General features: G+C 38.2%; 1 protein-coding gene across 15 annotated transcripts in view; it reads right to left on the reverse strand.

Annotated features, from left to right (window-relative positions):
- Window positions 1-15,934, reverse strand: part of Lrrc7 (leucine rich repeat containing 7) — a 444,829-nt gene that overhangs the window by 225,906 nt on the left and 202,989 nt on the right. For all 15 annotated transcript variants that reach the window (XM_021197138.2, XM_029537669.1, XM_029537671.1 and 12 more), the window contains one exon: window positions 6,474-6,591. In XM_021197138.2, coding sequence (XP_021052797.1) covers window positions 6,474-6,591 — 118 coding nt within the window. The remainder of the gene's footprint in view (window positions 1-6,473; window positions 6,592-15,934) is intronic.

Consider the following 15,934-nt stretch of genomic DNA (forward strand, 5'->3'; position numbering starts at 1 on the left):
CAACTTCTGATATGTGGGGAGCGGGTATGCCAAGCCCCGTGGTCCGTGTTTGCCAAGAGCCTGAGCCTGAACTCTATGTGGGGAGTGAGGGTACCAAGCCCCATGTTCCCTGGCTGCAAGAATCTGAGCTTGCTGATCTTGTACAGCCTGCCTGCCGAGTTACTGGACAATCACCCCGTGCCCTGGCTAAACTCTGACTGGATCCAGGAGAGGGGGGAGGGATTAGGTCAGAGGACTGAAAACAGGATACCCCTCAGCAGGGGGGAGAATGTTGTTTCAAAGGAGCTCAGAGGACTGAGAAAAACAGGATGTGCCCTGGGGGGAGGGAGGAGAATGCTGTGGGAAAAAGCTGTAAACAGTTCGGTTGGAACAAGCAGTTGAAACCTGGAGAGGGAGAGAAAAAACTGTTCGGGGAGATAAAGAAGAAATCTGTTTGGAACCTTCCTTGGCGTTTGTGTCGTTTCTCCCCCGTCTCTGCGGGTCGGATGGAGTTTGGGGTTTGTGGCATGATAAAAATTACAAAAACTTCTGATAAAAGTCTAGTATAGGTGGAATGATTAAATAATGTTAGGAATGCAGAGTATAAAGTGGCCACAGATACTGTGGAGAGGCATACAACATTGAACTGAAGAAAGTTATGAAAAAGAATTAAAATAAAATTGAAAATCTGGATGATGGAGTGGACTAGTTACTAGTTGGATTGTAACTTGTGAAAAAATGACTCAAGAATACACATAGATACCAGAATTAGAAAGAAAGAAACTGGCCCACGTTCAGACTGTATGACACACTTGAATTTTAGCAGACCTGTTGACAATGTGTTAGAATTGTATTCAGCATTGTGACTGAGTATAAGACAAAGGTTTCAAAACTGGCAATGTTTCAGAAATATAGAATCAACCAAAGAAAGAAAAGGAATTTTTAAAAAGTGATACAGTTTATAAAACAAATGATTTAAAACAATTCTTAGTAAGTAAAAAAAAATGTGCACAAAACTACATGGTAAGATGCTCAGTGGGTAATGGCACTTACTGACAAACTGAAGGTCCAAAATTCAGTTCTGGGACCCATACAGTATCAGGACAGAACTGATTCCAGTAGATGGTTCTTGACTTCCACACATGTGCAGTGGCAAGTACACACACACACACACACACACACAAACACACACAAATGTAAAGAAAAATGTGCGTTAAGCTTCTTAAAGAAATTTGTAAAACTCAAGTGAAAGCCACAAAGTAAGACTTAATAATAGGAAGTGGCCTGTTGTTATTTATCACCACCAGGATAAGTTCTTTCCAAGTTAACTGTTAAATTCAAATCAAAATTTAAAATTATGCCAGACTAATTGTGTGTCTTAACAAACTTGACTAAAAGCTTGGAATTGAATATCAAGAGCATCAAGACACTTAAAATGAAGAGAGGAAGAGAGGACAGAATGTTTAGACTAAAACTCAATAAGACATTGTAATAGTGAGAACAGGCTTCAACCAGACAGAAGCAGTTCAGCAAGTCAAAGAGGCTGAAGAACTGGAAGACTACACAATCAGTGGAGAGAGATGCTACTGAGTATCACTGGGAAGCAGGAGTTCCACTCAGCATGCCCATGGCCACTCGTTACAACCATCTGTAACTCTAGGTCCAAGGAATCTGATTCTCTTTTCTGATCTCTCTGTGTGCATTAGGCACACAGGCACAAAACACTCATACAGAAAAATAAAATAAAAACATAGAGCAAAGGTATTTAACATAATGCTATGCAGAAGGTTACTCAAAATCATTTGAAGAACAATATGTAAAATGTGATAGTATGTTACAGAAAATTTAAACCTCAATTCAGACAGCAAGGAGGGTGAAGGGATTGGCATGTCCACTTAGGTGTGTCTGCAAAGTTTTATTCATTTAAAAAGAATATATATCTGCAATGAGTGTTAACACTCTATCTTTCTGATAGACACATTATCTGATATTCTTTTCTGCACAGTTAAAATATTCACTAGCTTGAAACTTGAAACTACATGAATGTTTTTATAAAGTTAAATCCTGACTATTTTTAATGAAGGAACACACAAGTCATGTTAGTACAGCGAGGTCAAGCTCTTGACTTAATTTAGAAATCCAGAATCTTCACAGAAACAATGACATTTGAATATTGAGTAGAGTGAAAGTGAGCCAGGTACAAGAGGCACAAAAAGTGATTTATGCAGAGGAAGTAATATTTGAAAAGAGAAAGAGATCATGAATCTCTATTAAATGTTTGAGAAGCTTTCCAGTACCCAGACCATAAGGAGAAAAAAAATGCCAGTCACCTATGGTTAGATTGGCACTTGAAATGAAATGAGTGTTATTAGGTCAGATATGAAGAGAGACTCTCAGCTTTGTGTTCAGGAATGATACTGTGTCCTAGATCCACAGAATCACCTTAAGCTAGAAAGAAACATAGCCATGCTGGAAATTTAGGTGGATGCTAGAGCTAACAAATGAAGGGTCAGTTTGGCAGTGATTGGACAAGCACGAGCACTTAGGGGGCTGCTCAAGTGGGTAGTACATGCCAGACCCAAGAGAGAACTGAACTACAGCTGTGGACACCTAGAGAAACAAATGGACTTTCCACAGACATAGGACATGGCAGCTGAATGGATAAGAAACTAGAAGTGAGAATAAATGTTTTCATTCTTTGCCTCAGAGGATCACAGTAATATAAGCAGAGGCCTAGGAAATGAAGGATGAACATATCACAGGGATTATGAGTTAGATTTTAAATGTATCATGTTTGAGGTGTCTGTGGGGCATCATGTACCTATGCTCAGCAGACAGATGGCTATGTTAGTGTGAAGCTAAAGGGAGAGTCACAGCTTGACAGGTGATAGTCATTTCCCCAAAGAACATAGGTATTTAACATATTGCTATGAAGCAGGTTACTCAATGTGTCTTTTCTAGCAGTCAGTTAAACCACTTAGAAGTTTCCAGTGTGCCAAGTGGGACTTTGTGAGGAGTATCTAATGTAATAGCAAATAATTAACATTGTACTTTTCAATAGGACACAATATTATTTACCTGCCAAAATTTACAATATGCCCTAAACATTGTGCTCATAGTGCCAAATAGAAAAGTGAACAAGATAGTTTCTGAATTCTAAGATCACATAAAATACCACTTATTCAAAAAATCAAGTGGAAAAGTAATGCCTACTTAGCATGCAAAATGCGCCAGATTGGATCCCCAATGTCTCCTCCTCACCTGAAAAGGTGATGTAAGTTCAAAACAAAACCATCTACAAGGTAAAAGTTATCACATAACAAGCAACTATACTATGCAATAATTACTTTCCTTTTTGTAAATGGAAGGAAAATCTCAGAATACATAATATTTGAAGTCTCTTCTGTGCATCTATGAAGTGTGCTTATATGAATGTGCATGCATGTGTGCACACATGCATTTGCATGAAGAAACACTTGGATTTATTTTTTAGTAAACAGAAGACTCTGTTGAGATTATAGCATTCAGTCAGAGAGGAAAGAATCAGGGTTGAGGAAATTGTATATAGCTCCTGTGTCAGATATTGCAATGACCAAGGATAATGTGACAAGAAATTGACAGAAGTAAGATGAGAGTCTACAATGAATGGTCAAAAGCAGCTTTAGACTCAAAATGAACATATTTATTAAAGGTTCTCTCAATCTAATCCAAACACATTTCAGTCAAGTTTTCGCTCAGGTTGATGAGACCTGGCATGGGTCTGTCTAGAGATATCAATCGATATTCTATCCCTGTACTCCAGTTCTGCTGTAGTCTATCCCCTTCCAACAGGGCTTTCTCAACTGCCAATTGCAATACTGACTCTACTCATTTCAGACTCCTGTTCTTTCTTCACTTGACAGATTCCTGAAAGATTCATTAAGTTCTTTGAGTAACTGCCCAGGTCCATGTCACAGAATGTGGGGACGGGACAGCTTGCAGCTATAATTTCCTGAAGGGCTGTTTTTGTGATTGCCAGCTGTGGTCTTCTCAGTGTCACCTCACACCCTTGCAATCAAAACATGTATCCTATTGTGGCCTGACATCTCTTACATGCCATTTTGTGTAAATATTTCCAGGCTATGGAATTAAAAGTAAATAATAGTTTCAAAGACTTCTAAAGATGCACACAGACTTTCTTCTGGGATAAATAAATGCAACCTGTAATTTTTAGTATAAAAACACCTCTGGGAATTATTATATTCTTTTTAATAAAGTCACTCTTTAGGAACTTAAAATTTATATATGGTAATATTTTATATGATCATCTTTAAATATAAGGTAAGTTTTTATTACTTGTACTGTCTACTAATTTGTTCAAAGGCCAGATAAGGTATTAGCTACATCATATTTCTTAGAATCATACATTGAACATAGAATTTTAAATATAAATGCATTTAAGAATTTTGATAGCAGTAACATACAGCAAATGCTCCTTAATTTTATTATTTTAAAAACATTTACTTTAATTTTATTGTGTATGTCTCTGCAATGCTCACAGAACCCAGATGAGGTTGTTGGATTCCTTGGAGCTTCAGTTAAAGGCAGTTGCAAGCTTCCTGATGTGGCTGCTGGGAGCTGAAATATGATTGTCAGGAAGAACTGTATACTTTCTTAAATGCTGTCTTTTCACCCCCAGTAAATATATTCCTACAGGAATAAAAGTGGATATGAGGCCCCTATCCATAGGTCTAAGTCTGGTTGCTATTCAGGAGCACCTGTAGGCTTTCTTGAGTTGTTCTCATAGAAAATATCTCAGTGGCCAGTCAGCTTAGTATGGAAGATTGTTTAAGAGTCTGGTGGCAAATGTATTATCTCTTTCAAGTTAAATCTGGAACTTGACCCCCTTTCTATTAATACAACAGTTTCAATTAGGTTCTGCCATTCTCTAATAACACATGTAATTAAGCACTACTCTGAGTACTGTCTTAGAGATTATTAGTTATTTGTGGGTATCTATCTTAGCTCTCCAGTGACACTGTAAAGTTAATAATGACTCTCAACCATTCAATCATGAATTCATTCAGTAAATATTTATTGAGATCCTGTAATAGCCATACATTATTGGGAATAGAAATAAAAAAGCAACAACAAAGAGTCTGAGATATCACTGAACTTAAATGCTAGAAAGTGGATTGACTGCAGTTGATATATAATGTATATGGCGTGTCACTTTCATGTGTGGGAAAAGGGTGAAGTGGAATATGCTTATAGTGGATTTCACCAGCAGAATCTGGGGTTTTAGTGAGAAGGTGTAGGAAGGCTTGTGAAGAAAACATTCAAGTAGTGCCAGTGTTTGTAGAGACTTCCCTTAGGAAACTGTCATGGAGCATCACGAGGCATCAGACATCTTAAAGATGCCATGTTTACATCCAAGAAGATTTTAAACAGACTATTTACCTAGACATCAAGCCAGGACCATCCAGCTCTCATTCGTCTTGGTTGGCTTGTTTGCTACTTTGTAGGAAACATTCTCTAAGAGCATATTTACCCTCCTCCTAAAGATGGCCTTCAGGTTGAACATAGCTTCACACACAACTGTTTACTCAGTCCTTCAGAGCCACTTGTTTACATATCTAAATCACTTCTAAGATGCAAGTTTTGTGAGGGAGGACTTGCTTTTTTCATGCCTTTCCCCTTGGCACCAACCATATTGGGTGGAGTTACCATAGCAATACTTGTATGTGACCATGGCACATTTTTCATTTAAGAACTTGATGGTGAGGCTGTGCTTTGCACCACAAATACCTGGTCACAATTCTTTGAGATGGATCTTTAATGTATTCTAATAAAACAGGTAGCTGAAGTCAGTAGGTAAAAAGGACCTACTGAATGAATTAGGACACTTGAGATCATCTGAAGGCCCATCTTCCCCTAGGAAACCTTCAGGGAAATAACAATATGAAAATCAATATTAGCACCAGGTCAAAAAATTCACCAGGTTCATGAATTTGGCTCAAAATACAACAGATGTGACTGAGCCTTGATGGTTTTCCAGGATCTGCTCAAGTCATTTGGAATGTGAAAGTAATGTCCCTTCTGCCATTGGATAGAGTTTGCAATCTGGGCCAGGAGAAGAAAGCCAATAGGCATGGTGAATAAGTGAATGCTGTGCAGAGGTGAGTGTCCAGGAGACAGTAAAGCTCAGGGGAGCAAATGGGAGGATTATTTCAAGGAAGTGAACAGAATTCATTGAGTAGGTAATGCTCTGAAAATGAGGATGAACCTAGTAGAGGATGCAAAATAGTTTAGAAAGTTAGAATGCATATCTGAGTCGAGTGAGGAATTAGATCCAGGGAAGTCAGGTATACTGTGAGATGAAAAGGACAAGTTATGGGTATAGTTTTTCTCTTAAAATTAATAGAACTTTAATAAAATAAAAGAATAACTTACTATTAAGAAAATAGATATTTTCAGCAAAAAGATCTGAAGTTGTTTGGAGATTCTTATCTTACCGTTTTTACTGATGTCGAGTTCTTTCAGGTTAACTAGGCTAGCAATGGAGGTTGGCAGACTTGAGAGGTCATTATCAGGAATGCTTAGTTTCCGTAGAGCTTGACAGTTGAACAATTGCTGTAATAGAAAAGAATCACTCACTAGTTAGGCAACAGTTTGGTTAGACTCACTTGTACCTAAACTCAGTAGCAAATTTGAAGTTACCAGTTTTATCAACATGACAGCAAAAGAACCACTGATTCACCCTTACTTTCTTCCATACCCAATTTGGAACAACTCCACAACACATTCATCTGTTAGTGCCTCATTGTTCTTTTTTCGTCCATAGCATCATAAACAAAACATAACAAAATGAAAACCAGGCAGACAAAAGCCTTCAGGAGTTACTGTCAACATTCTTGAATGTAGGGCCATCACCCTAGCTCTCTTTATTTTGCTATAGTATTAGATTTCAGAAAGTATCACTTCTATTTCTTCATTCTAAATAAATACTTGTATGTTGTCAGGAGCTGCAGCACATCAGAATATCATACTCACATTCTTTCGTGTTCCTTGCTGTGCCTCAGAAATCACTAGTAAATGAAACAGGGGATGAAAACCCAGTCAGGCTCAATTTCTTGTTCTATTGGTCTGAAGTATTGGGTGAGGGAGAACCAAGTATTACAGTTGATTCTGGAACCCAGCATGCTTAGAACTACTGTGAGTTGAAATGTGCTTTGGTGGTGGCTTCTTGATTCACTCAATTAGTCTAGTGTGGAGATAAGACAACCTGCATTTTCAGGAAGACATCAGTTTGGGTGAATTGTTATGAGTGTTTCTAGTACCACACTGTGGAAAACAACAAGTTTTAATTTTTTAAAAGATCTATTCAACTCATCTTGACTACCAAAGGCATGGATAGTTGGAAGGACAGTTTTTTATTAATTTACTTGTAGAATTATCTTAATGAGATCCCTTTCTGACATTTTTAATGCTGCTTTGCTGAACTTCCACGAATGAAGTCTGGTAATCATGATTATGCAGTTGGCTAATGGTATATTTAACTACCGTTTCTTCCTACACATAATTCTTTATTTATAGGAAAAAAAACAATGTAGCATACGGCTGTTATTTAACTCATTAGCTTTTTAAAAAGGAGATCACATGACTTCTTACATAAGAGGAAGTATAAAGTCTCTTATGTTGAGTTAGTCATCTTGGGTTCTTTGTAAAGATTATTTGCCACTTGATATAATGTCAGAATTATTTTTTCAACACCCTACATAGAAATGTACATCTTTTTAAAATAAAACTTTGAAAAAAAGACATTTAATGGGTTCTTTGAAAGAGATTCCTCCTAGCCAAATAGGAAAACACATGGCTACAGTCCTGGAAGTTATTCTCAACTGCCTTCCAGTCTGTGCTATCTAGTAAGACAGTGATGTGCTATGTGAACATGTGTGGTTAGTTACAGCTTAACCGTCAACTACCTCCTCATTGAGAGGAATGTTAAAACTAATGCTTTTTAAAAAAACAGTCTTCTAAAACAAACTTTTCAAACACATTCAAGATTTAGTAGAAGTCCTAATATTCTTAATTTTGAATGAAGTGACATACAAAAGGAAACTCCCTTACATGTTCTACTAGGGAGAATCTAAGCCAGAATGAGCACTTGACTCAAGATCAATATCTGGTCAACCTTGACACTTATTACAGTGTTATCTTTGAACCCAGTGGTTTTCTTGTCTGTAGAATAGGGATGCTAAGCCATATAACATGAGACTTGAAAGAGCAAAAGGTGATTATATAGGCTATCGAAAAGATTCACAGTTTTCCTTTACTAACATCTTTGGTATTTGGAATGTACCTTACAATCGAGAGTAAGTTGGTTTCAGCAAATGCTGGCGAGGTTGTGGAGAAAGAGGAACACTCCTCCATTGCTGGTGGGATTGCCAGCTTGTACAACCACTCTGGAAATCAGCCTGGCGGTTCCTCAGAAAACTGGATGTAGTACTACTGGAGGACCCAGCAATACCTCTTCTGGGCATATACCCAGAAGATCTTCCAACTGGTAATAAGGACACATGCTCCACTATGTTCATAGCAGCCTTATTTATAAGACCCAGAAGCTGGAAAGAACCCAGATGTCCCTCAATAGAGGAATGGATACAGAAAATGTGGTACATTTACAGAATGGAGTACTACTCAGCTATTAAAAACAATGAATTTATGAAATTCTTGGGCAAATGGATGTATCTGGAGGATATCATCCTTAGTGAGGTAACCCAATCACAAAAGAAGTCACTAGATATGCACTCACTGATAAGTGGATATTAGCCCAGAAACTTAGAATACCCAAGATACATTTTGCAAAACACAGGAAAACCAAGAAGGATGACCATCATGTGGATACTTCATTCCTCCTTACAATAAGGAACAAAATACCCATGAAAGGATATAGGTACAGAGACAAAATTTAGAGCTAAGATGAAAGGAGGGACTATCCAGAGACTACCCCATCCGGGAATCCATCCCATCATCAGCCACCAAACCCAGATACTAATGCACTTGCCAGCAAGATTCTGCTGAAGGGACCCTGATATAGTGACTTCTTGTGAGGCTATGCCAGTGCCTGGCAAACACCGAGGTGGATGCTCACAGTCAGCTATTGGATGGAACACAGGGCCCCCAATGGAGGAGCTAGAGAAATTACCCAAGGAGTTGTAGGGGGCTGCAACCCTGTAGGTGCAACAACAATATATGAACTAACCAGTACCCCCTGAGCTCAAGTCTCTAGCTGCATATGTAGCAGAAGATGGCCTAATCGGCCATCATTGGGAAGAGAGGCCCCTTGGTCTTGTAAACTTTATATGACCCAGCACAGGGGAAGACCAGGGCCAAGTAGTGGGAGTGGGTGGGTAGGGGAGCAGGGTAGGGGGTGGGGTATAGGGAACTTTCAGGATAGCATTTGAAATGTAAATAAAGAAANTAATAATAAAAAAATAAAAATAAAAAAACAAACTTTTTATTGGTTATTTGAGAATTTCATATCATATACCTCAGTCTCATTTATCTCCCTCTCCCCTCATACCTGCCCTCTACTCTTGCAACCTCCCCCAATGTAGAAAAAAATCTCATGGAAGCTGTAGTTGTGACATAGTGTGTCCTACAATATAACCTCTGTCCATACTTCTTTGCATGCAAATTTTTTTTTTTTTTTTTTTTTTTTGGTTTTTCGAGACAGGGTTTCTCTGTGTAGCCCTGGCTGTCCTGGAACTCACTCTGTAGACCATTATTTTAATGACTTGTTGGTCTGGTACAAAGCCTCTGGCTAATAATACTCTATCAATACTGGAACTTTGAATATCCTGTTGTTGTTGCCCTGTGAAATAGAGACATTGTAGCTTTGGATCTGTAGGACCACCCATTCATGCACTCTAGCAGTTTATCCAGAGGGTAGATGTTGGGGTGGGCCAATTCAAATCCTTTGTTCTGGTCCTGAGAGGTATCTGAGTTGATCAGTCTGCCAGCTCTCCTGATCTCATGCCTTCTGGACAGGATCACCAGCAGTCCTGCAGCCAGGGCCAGTTCTACCTTGTTGTCTGGGTGAGGTGCAGAGCCCACTCTCCAGAGTGTTGCAGCTGGTGAAGGACATGGCAAGTTCTCCCACTCTCATAACCCTGGGCCAGTTCTCTTATCTGCCATAGGTGGTGAGGGATGAGTGAGAGGAGAGAGTAAGTTATTTTTAAGGATCCCACCCCAATACTCTTGCACTAATAATTTAATCTCATAATAAGAGTCTTAGATTTGGTGAATAAATCACTTGTGAATCTATCGTACCCAGAAAAGTCTGGTGACTGTTAGCAATTAAAAGTACATTAATGTACAACAATATGATGGTCTGTTTGCTAGTTTTCTAAACAAAGCAGTGTGTTTAGAGGCAGAATCTTAATCAGCTTGCCTGGGTATCACACATTTCTCCTTCCCATGTACCACAGGATGCTTTCCTGTCCACAATTTATGCTGAGCCAATCAATAAGTTTGAGAGTGCAGATAATTAAAGGGAAAATGATCAGAGTACCAAACTCCTGTTGAGGCAGGCAGTTTTGGACAGGAAGCTTCAGAGAGTTAAATAGTCTCAGTGGAGTATGTTTCCTAGATCAAGTTTCTTATCTGAGGGAACGTCCCATGAGTCATGCCCTCTACAAAACTAAGAGCCCTTGCAAGGCCTTCTCAAAATTCAAGCTTTGAGTGAAAATGAGGTGACATCATTATAGAAGAGCTCTATTCTTCAAAATAGGGGAAATAAGAAACAACAAATAGCTAATTACAGTCAGACTGTTAACTACATGGGTATTCTAATTTTGATTTGCTAATAGCTCACATTTTAAAAACAATAGAAATGTTTTGAAACTGAAGATGCATTTGTGCTAGAATCCCATATCTCTATAGCTAAGGAAATAATTTAATGATGAAGAGATTTGTTTCAGAAGCATATGTGATTTAAATTACTGACTCTGTATGAAACTTTAGAACTGAAGTACAATCACTTAAAGATTTTTAAGCTATGATATTGAAAAAATCCAAAAGTTCAATAAAAATTATTTGAGGTTAAAAAGGTATATTCTATTTATGGGTCTCTGTAAACTCCACAGACAGTAATGATACATGATGCAAAAAGGAAATCCTGTTCAACATGAAATCTGTAGTGTGTGTTGGCTCAAATGCTTAGAGTGTGACTCTGGAATATTTATCTTAACCCTAGCACAATTTTGCAAAAAGTTACCCAATGACAATTAACTCAATCACATGTATACAACAAAACAAGAAATGTTTACATTGAAACTCTTTACAAAGTACACATGGCTTTTTCCATAAAGATCGGTTCTAGTGATTGATAAGAAAGGACCTAGGGAGAATGACTGAGACAAATATAAATGTCTGAAGGAGTCAGGTATGGCCTGGTCTATAAATAGCTCAAAGGTCATCTATGCCATTGTAAAGTATATGTGACATTTCCCATAATATTGGGTTCTACTGACTAAGAAATGATGCTCAATATAAAAGTCTAGTAAGGAAAAGTCTAAGATAAACGTATTAGTCTGGGGGAGTTAGGTATGTCCTGTCCTTACAGAAACACAGATTACCAGGCTATTAATTACATCCATTCCCAGACTTCTGGGCAGAATACAGGTTATGCATATCTCCCTTGAAGAGACAACCCTGAATGTTTAGCATTCCTCATTTCCCTAAGTACTTTTACATGAGCATAAAGACCTGTGCTTTCTACATTCTATAATGTACAGTTTCCCTCATTAATTATGAGGACACTGTTTAGTTGTGCCTGTTACAAACTAGGCCTATGTGGCTGTGAGTACAAGAGACATTATGTGATATGTGAAGTGCTATCCCCTTGGGATCCAGACTCTGATTGAATACTCAGACACACAAGTAAATGGCCCATGTGCAGCTGTATTTGGTCAAGTGGACACCAGACTATAAGTGCAGGGAGTCATGAAGCAAGAAGATATCCCATGGAATCTAGAGTCTGTGCTTCAATATTCAGACACACATTCAAGCGCCCCGTGTAAATCTGTACTGGGTATCAGAAATACATGCACAGGACATCTAATTGGGTTGAGACAGAACATCAGCAACTCACATCAGCCTCTCCAAAAAGGGCGAGAAGTCTTGGAGGAATCTACTTGCAAGTGTCAGAGGGGGCTGTGGAGCAACCATGGCATACTTCTCTCAGTTGCCATTTCAAACTAGTTTCAGACATTCACTTGACATTCTGAGGGGATCCAGATCTTGGAGAGAGTGCCCTGAGTCTGTATTAAAGGTGCATGTGTTGGAGACATGCTGAATGTCTGTATTGCCCTAAAGAGTCAAGCTGAAGCAAACACGAATTGCCTCTGAACCCAGGAATTGGAAAGGATTTTATTTGGTGGATGCCATGCAGGAGATGTTGCAGTGAGAAAGTGAGCTTCCTGGATGCAGTCCACCATTTTGCACAGCTGTGATGGATGTGCCTTGGAGAGGTACAGTCCCAGGGACTTCACCTCTGTATTGCTTCTTGCTGTTGCTGATCCTTCTCATGCTTGTCATTGCTATATTCCTCCTGTATTTAGTGTTGTGTGAATGGGCAAGATATCCTCAGTGCCTGTAGTATGGTATGCTTGCTTCTTGGGAGATTGTTCACTCTGTTGGGCAATTCGATCTTGCAGATAAATATGAAGAATGACTTTCATAAAATAATATTTAGATGAATTAACAATTTTACAAAATTTTTTATTTGATTTAAATATTTTTAGAAAGTTAAGTAGTTGATAGGAATTTTAAGGAGTTGGTTTCTTTTGCCAAAAATAAAGAATAAGGTTAGAAGTAAGAGTAGAATGTGCCCCCTCCCTTGTAAAATAGTTAGGGCAGCATAGGTTAGAAAAGGAGAACAGTGAGCTTTCATGTGTTACAAGCACATAATTGTACTTGGAAGAGAAAAGTAGGCTTGGCACAAGTTAATAATAAAAGAAAATATTCATTCTAGGTCGGGTCTGAGTTCCTAGAACGTATTCCTAAGGATGGGGCCATAGGTATTGGTGTGTACCATGAAGGGACAGGGTTATGAATAAAGAGTAAATAATTCAATTATGAGCATAAAAATAGAAGATAGATGATTATCCAGTTTAGCTGATCAAGACCTCAAAAATAGGATGTAAGATAGATGATGATTTGTTTCTTGGTAAATGCAAATTGTCATCAGCTAAGCATAAGAAAAAACTTGCTACTTTAAACTTGAATTTCTTAAATGTTGTTAATGTCAAAAGAATTACTGCTTTGGGGTTACAATGAAGAGAACAATAGATGGGAACTGTTTAGTTAGGTATGAGTTTCAAAGGAAGAATACATAATCAGTAATCCTTTTGCAATTTCCCTTTGTGTAAATATTTTAATCTGTTCTTGAGGAATAAGTTCTTGTGATTGTTCTCGGAGAACATGTAATTTGTAGCTATGAGGTAGTTTTTTTCCTTACATAGAGAGTTTTTGTCTTAGGTAGTCTAAAATGGCTAGGAGAAAAATAAAGTCGTTGAAACTTGTTTGCAGGAACTTTGCTTCATCCACCAAATATATGTATGTATATATACATTCATGTATATATGTAAAGTTAGATAGAACTTTGTTCCATCCACCAAATGTGTGTGTGTGCATGTATGTACGTATATAAAATGGTTGGAGCCTTGCTCATTTCACTGTGTATGTGTTTTCCCACTTTTCACGGGGCCTAAAGAATCAATACTTGTTCCCTCAGAGAACAGTCTGCTGAGTGTTCAATCATAGACTCTATGTATGCCCTGCCACAGTTTACCTGTGATGTCAAAGCTGTCCTTCGATAATTACTAGCCAAGAATGTTCTAATATTCGTGGGATAATTACAAACTGAGGAATGTACAGTGAAATATACTGTTAGAGTTGCTAAAGAAAAACAAAAAACTGAAAAGTGGATTGTTATTAAGTTATATTTAGATAATTAAGGCAGGATCTGAAAGTATGATGATGAAATAAGATATTAAAGGCAAATCAGAGAAGAAGATTAAAAGAGATTAAAGTCAGATACAGAAAGTAGTAGCAGATCAGATACTAGGGAGAAGTTAGATCAATGTGCCAAGAAAGATACCAGGTAATCAGGAAGACTCTTAAAGGACATAGGAGAGAGAATTAGAAGGGTTTCTTGGAGCACAAGAGAACATAAGTACAAAGAAAGAGGATGGGGTTCATAAAGGGTATTATAAAGGCAAGCTTCACTAATGTACAGGAGGCACAAGTCAAAAAATTCTGAACAAGAAAAAAAATGCTCACACAAATTCATATGAAACTGTACAGTGTAAGGACCGGAGCATCTAAAAGTTGCCAGGAGGAAAAGATTTTCTTCAAAAGACATGTGGTGGCTGGAGGGACTAGCGCTCGCAGCCCATGATACTGTGGTTAGCAACAGTTTTAGATCATACTTCAAAATCATAAAAGAAGACTTGGTAGTTCTCAACAGATGAAAACAATAAATGTTGGAGGCGATGCGGTTGCTTATCACCCTGATTAGATTGATGAATACTGTGGACATGTATTGAATTATCTTACAGTAGCCCACAAACATGGATAAATATCGTGTCAATTAAAAACAAAAAAGTAACTAAGGAAAACAGAGATGAGTTCCCAACAATTAGAGTAGGGATTCACTAGATATTAGTCTTTCAAGAACCAATAATAATCCTATATTGACAGTTTTTTTTTTTAAACAAAAAGTATAGAACAGCATTGTTTCAGACACAGACCAAGTGAGTTCTTTACCAATAGTTGTAGATTAAAGCCACCATCAGAAGATATCTTTAAGTATAATAGGAAATGATTCTAGAAGTGATGTCAGAGTGGAACTAAAGACTGAATAAATTTGGTGCTATATCAAAAGGAAATTATTGGTAAATCTAAATAGTCACTGGCTCTATAAAGCAACAGCAAAGTGTTAATTATTGGCTTAACAATCAGGTCAGAAGCAAAAGTCTGAAAAAATGAATGTATTTGTCAAGAGAGAGATGATTAGATTAAAAAGTCTGGTAATTAACTTTGCAGATTTATCTCTAGAGAAATGTCTGAGAGTTAACCATATGATACTTCTTAAAATGCAGCATGGTCTCTTGATCATAAGCTTTAGGTGGTTCTCTGTTCCTCAGGAAAAAGTGAAGTCTCCATGTGGTCTGTGAAGTCCTTATCTCTGCATTTGCTCATCCTATCTTATCCTCCAACACCCCTGCATCCTCTAACCTGCTTCTATCATTCTGCATAGGGGCCTCTGCCACTCATGTTCCAGTCTCCAGCTAATGCTGTTACCTCTCCTGCTCTACCCCATGTCCTTCTCATCAGTTTACACACTCTGCCTGTGTCCTTGTATAAGTCTTGAGGTTCTGGCACTGATGTTCATGTGTGTGAGGGCTGCACTGAAGGCTTTTGCTCTTCCAGTAGTTATGACAGTGTGTCATGTAAGGTGCACTTTATTTTGTCTTCTTCTTCTTTTTTTTAAACTTATTTTATTAGATATTTTCTTCATTTACATTTCAAATGCTATCCCGAATGTCCCCTATATCCTCCTCCCACCCTGCTCCCCTGCCCACCCACTCCCACTTCTTGGTCCTGGCATTCCCCCGTATGGGGCATATAAACTTTGCAAGACCAAGGGGCATCTCTTCCCAACGATGGTTGACTAGGCCATCTTCTGCTATATATGCAGCTAGAGACACAAGCTCTGGGGGTATTGATTAGTTCATATTGTTGTTTTACCTATAGGGTTGCAGACCCCTTCAGTTCCTTGGGTAATTTCTCTAGCTCCTCCATTGGGATCTCTGTGTTCTATCCTATAGATGACTGTGGGCATCCACTTCTATATTTGCCAGGCATTTGGCATAGCCTCACAGAGATAGCTATATCAGTGTCCTTT

Source organism: Mus pahari, chromosome 4 (genome assembly GCF_900095145.1).
Source record: "Mus pahari chromosome 4, PAHARI_EIJ_v1.1, whole genome shotgun sequence".
In the NCBI taxonomy this organism is placed as follows: domain Eukaryota; kingdom Metazoa; phylum Chordata; class Mammalia; order Rodentia; family Muridae; genus Mus; species Mus pahari.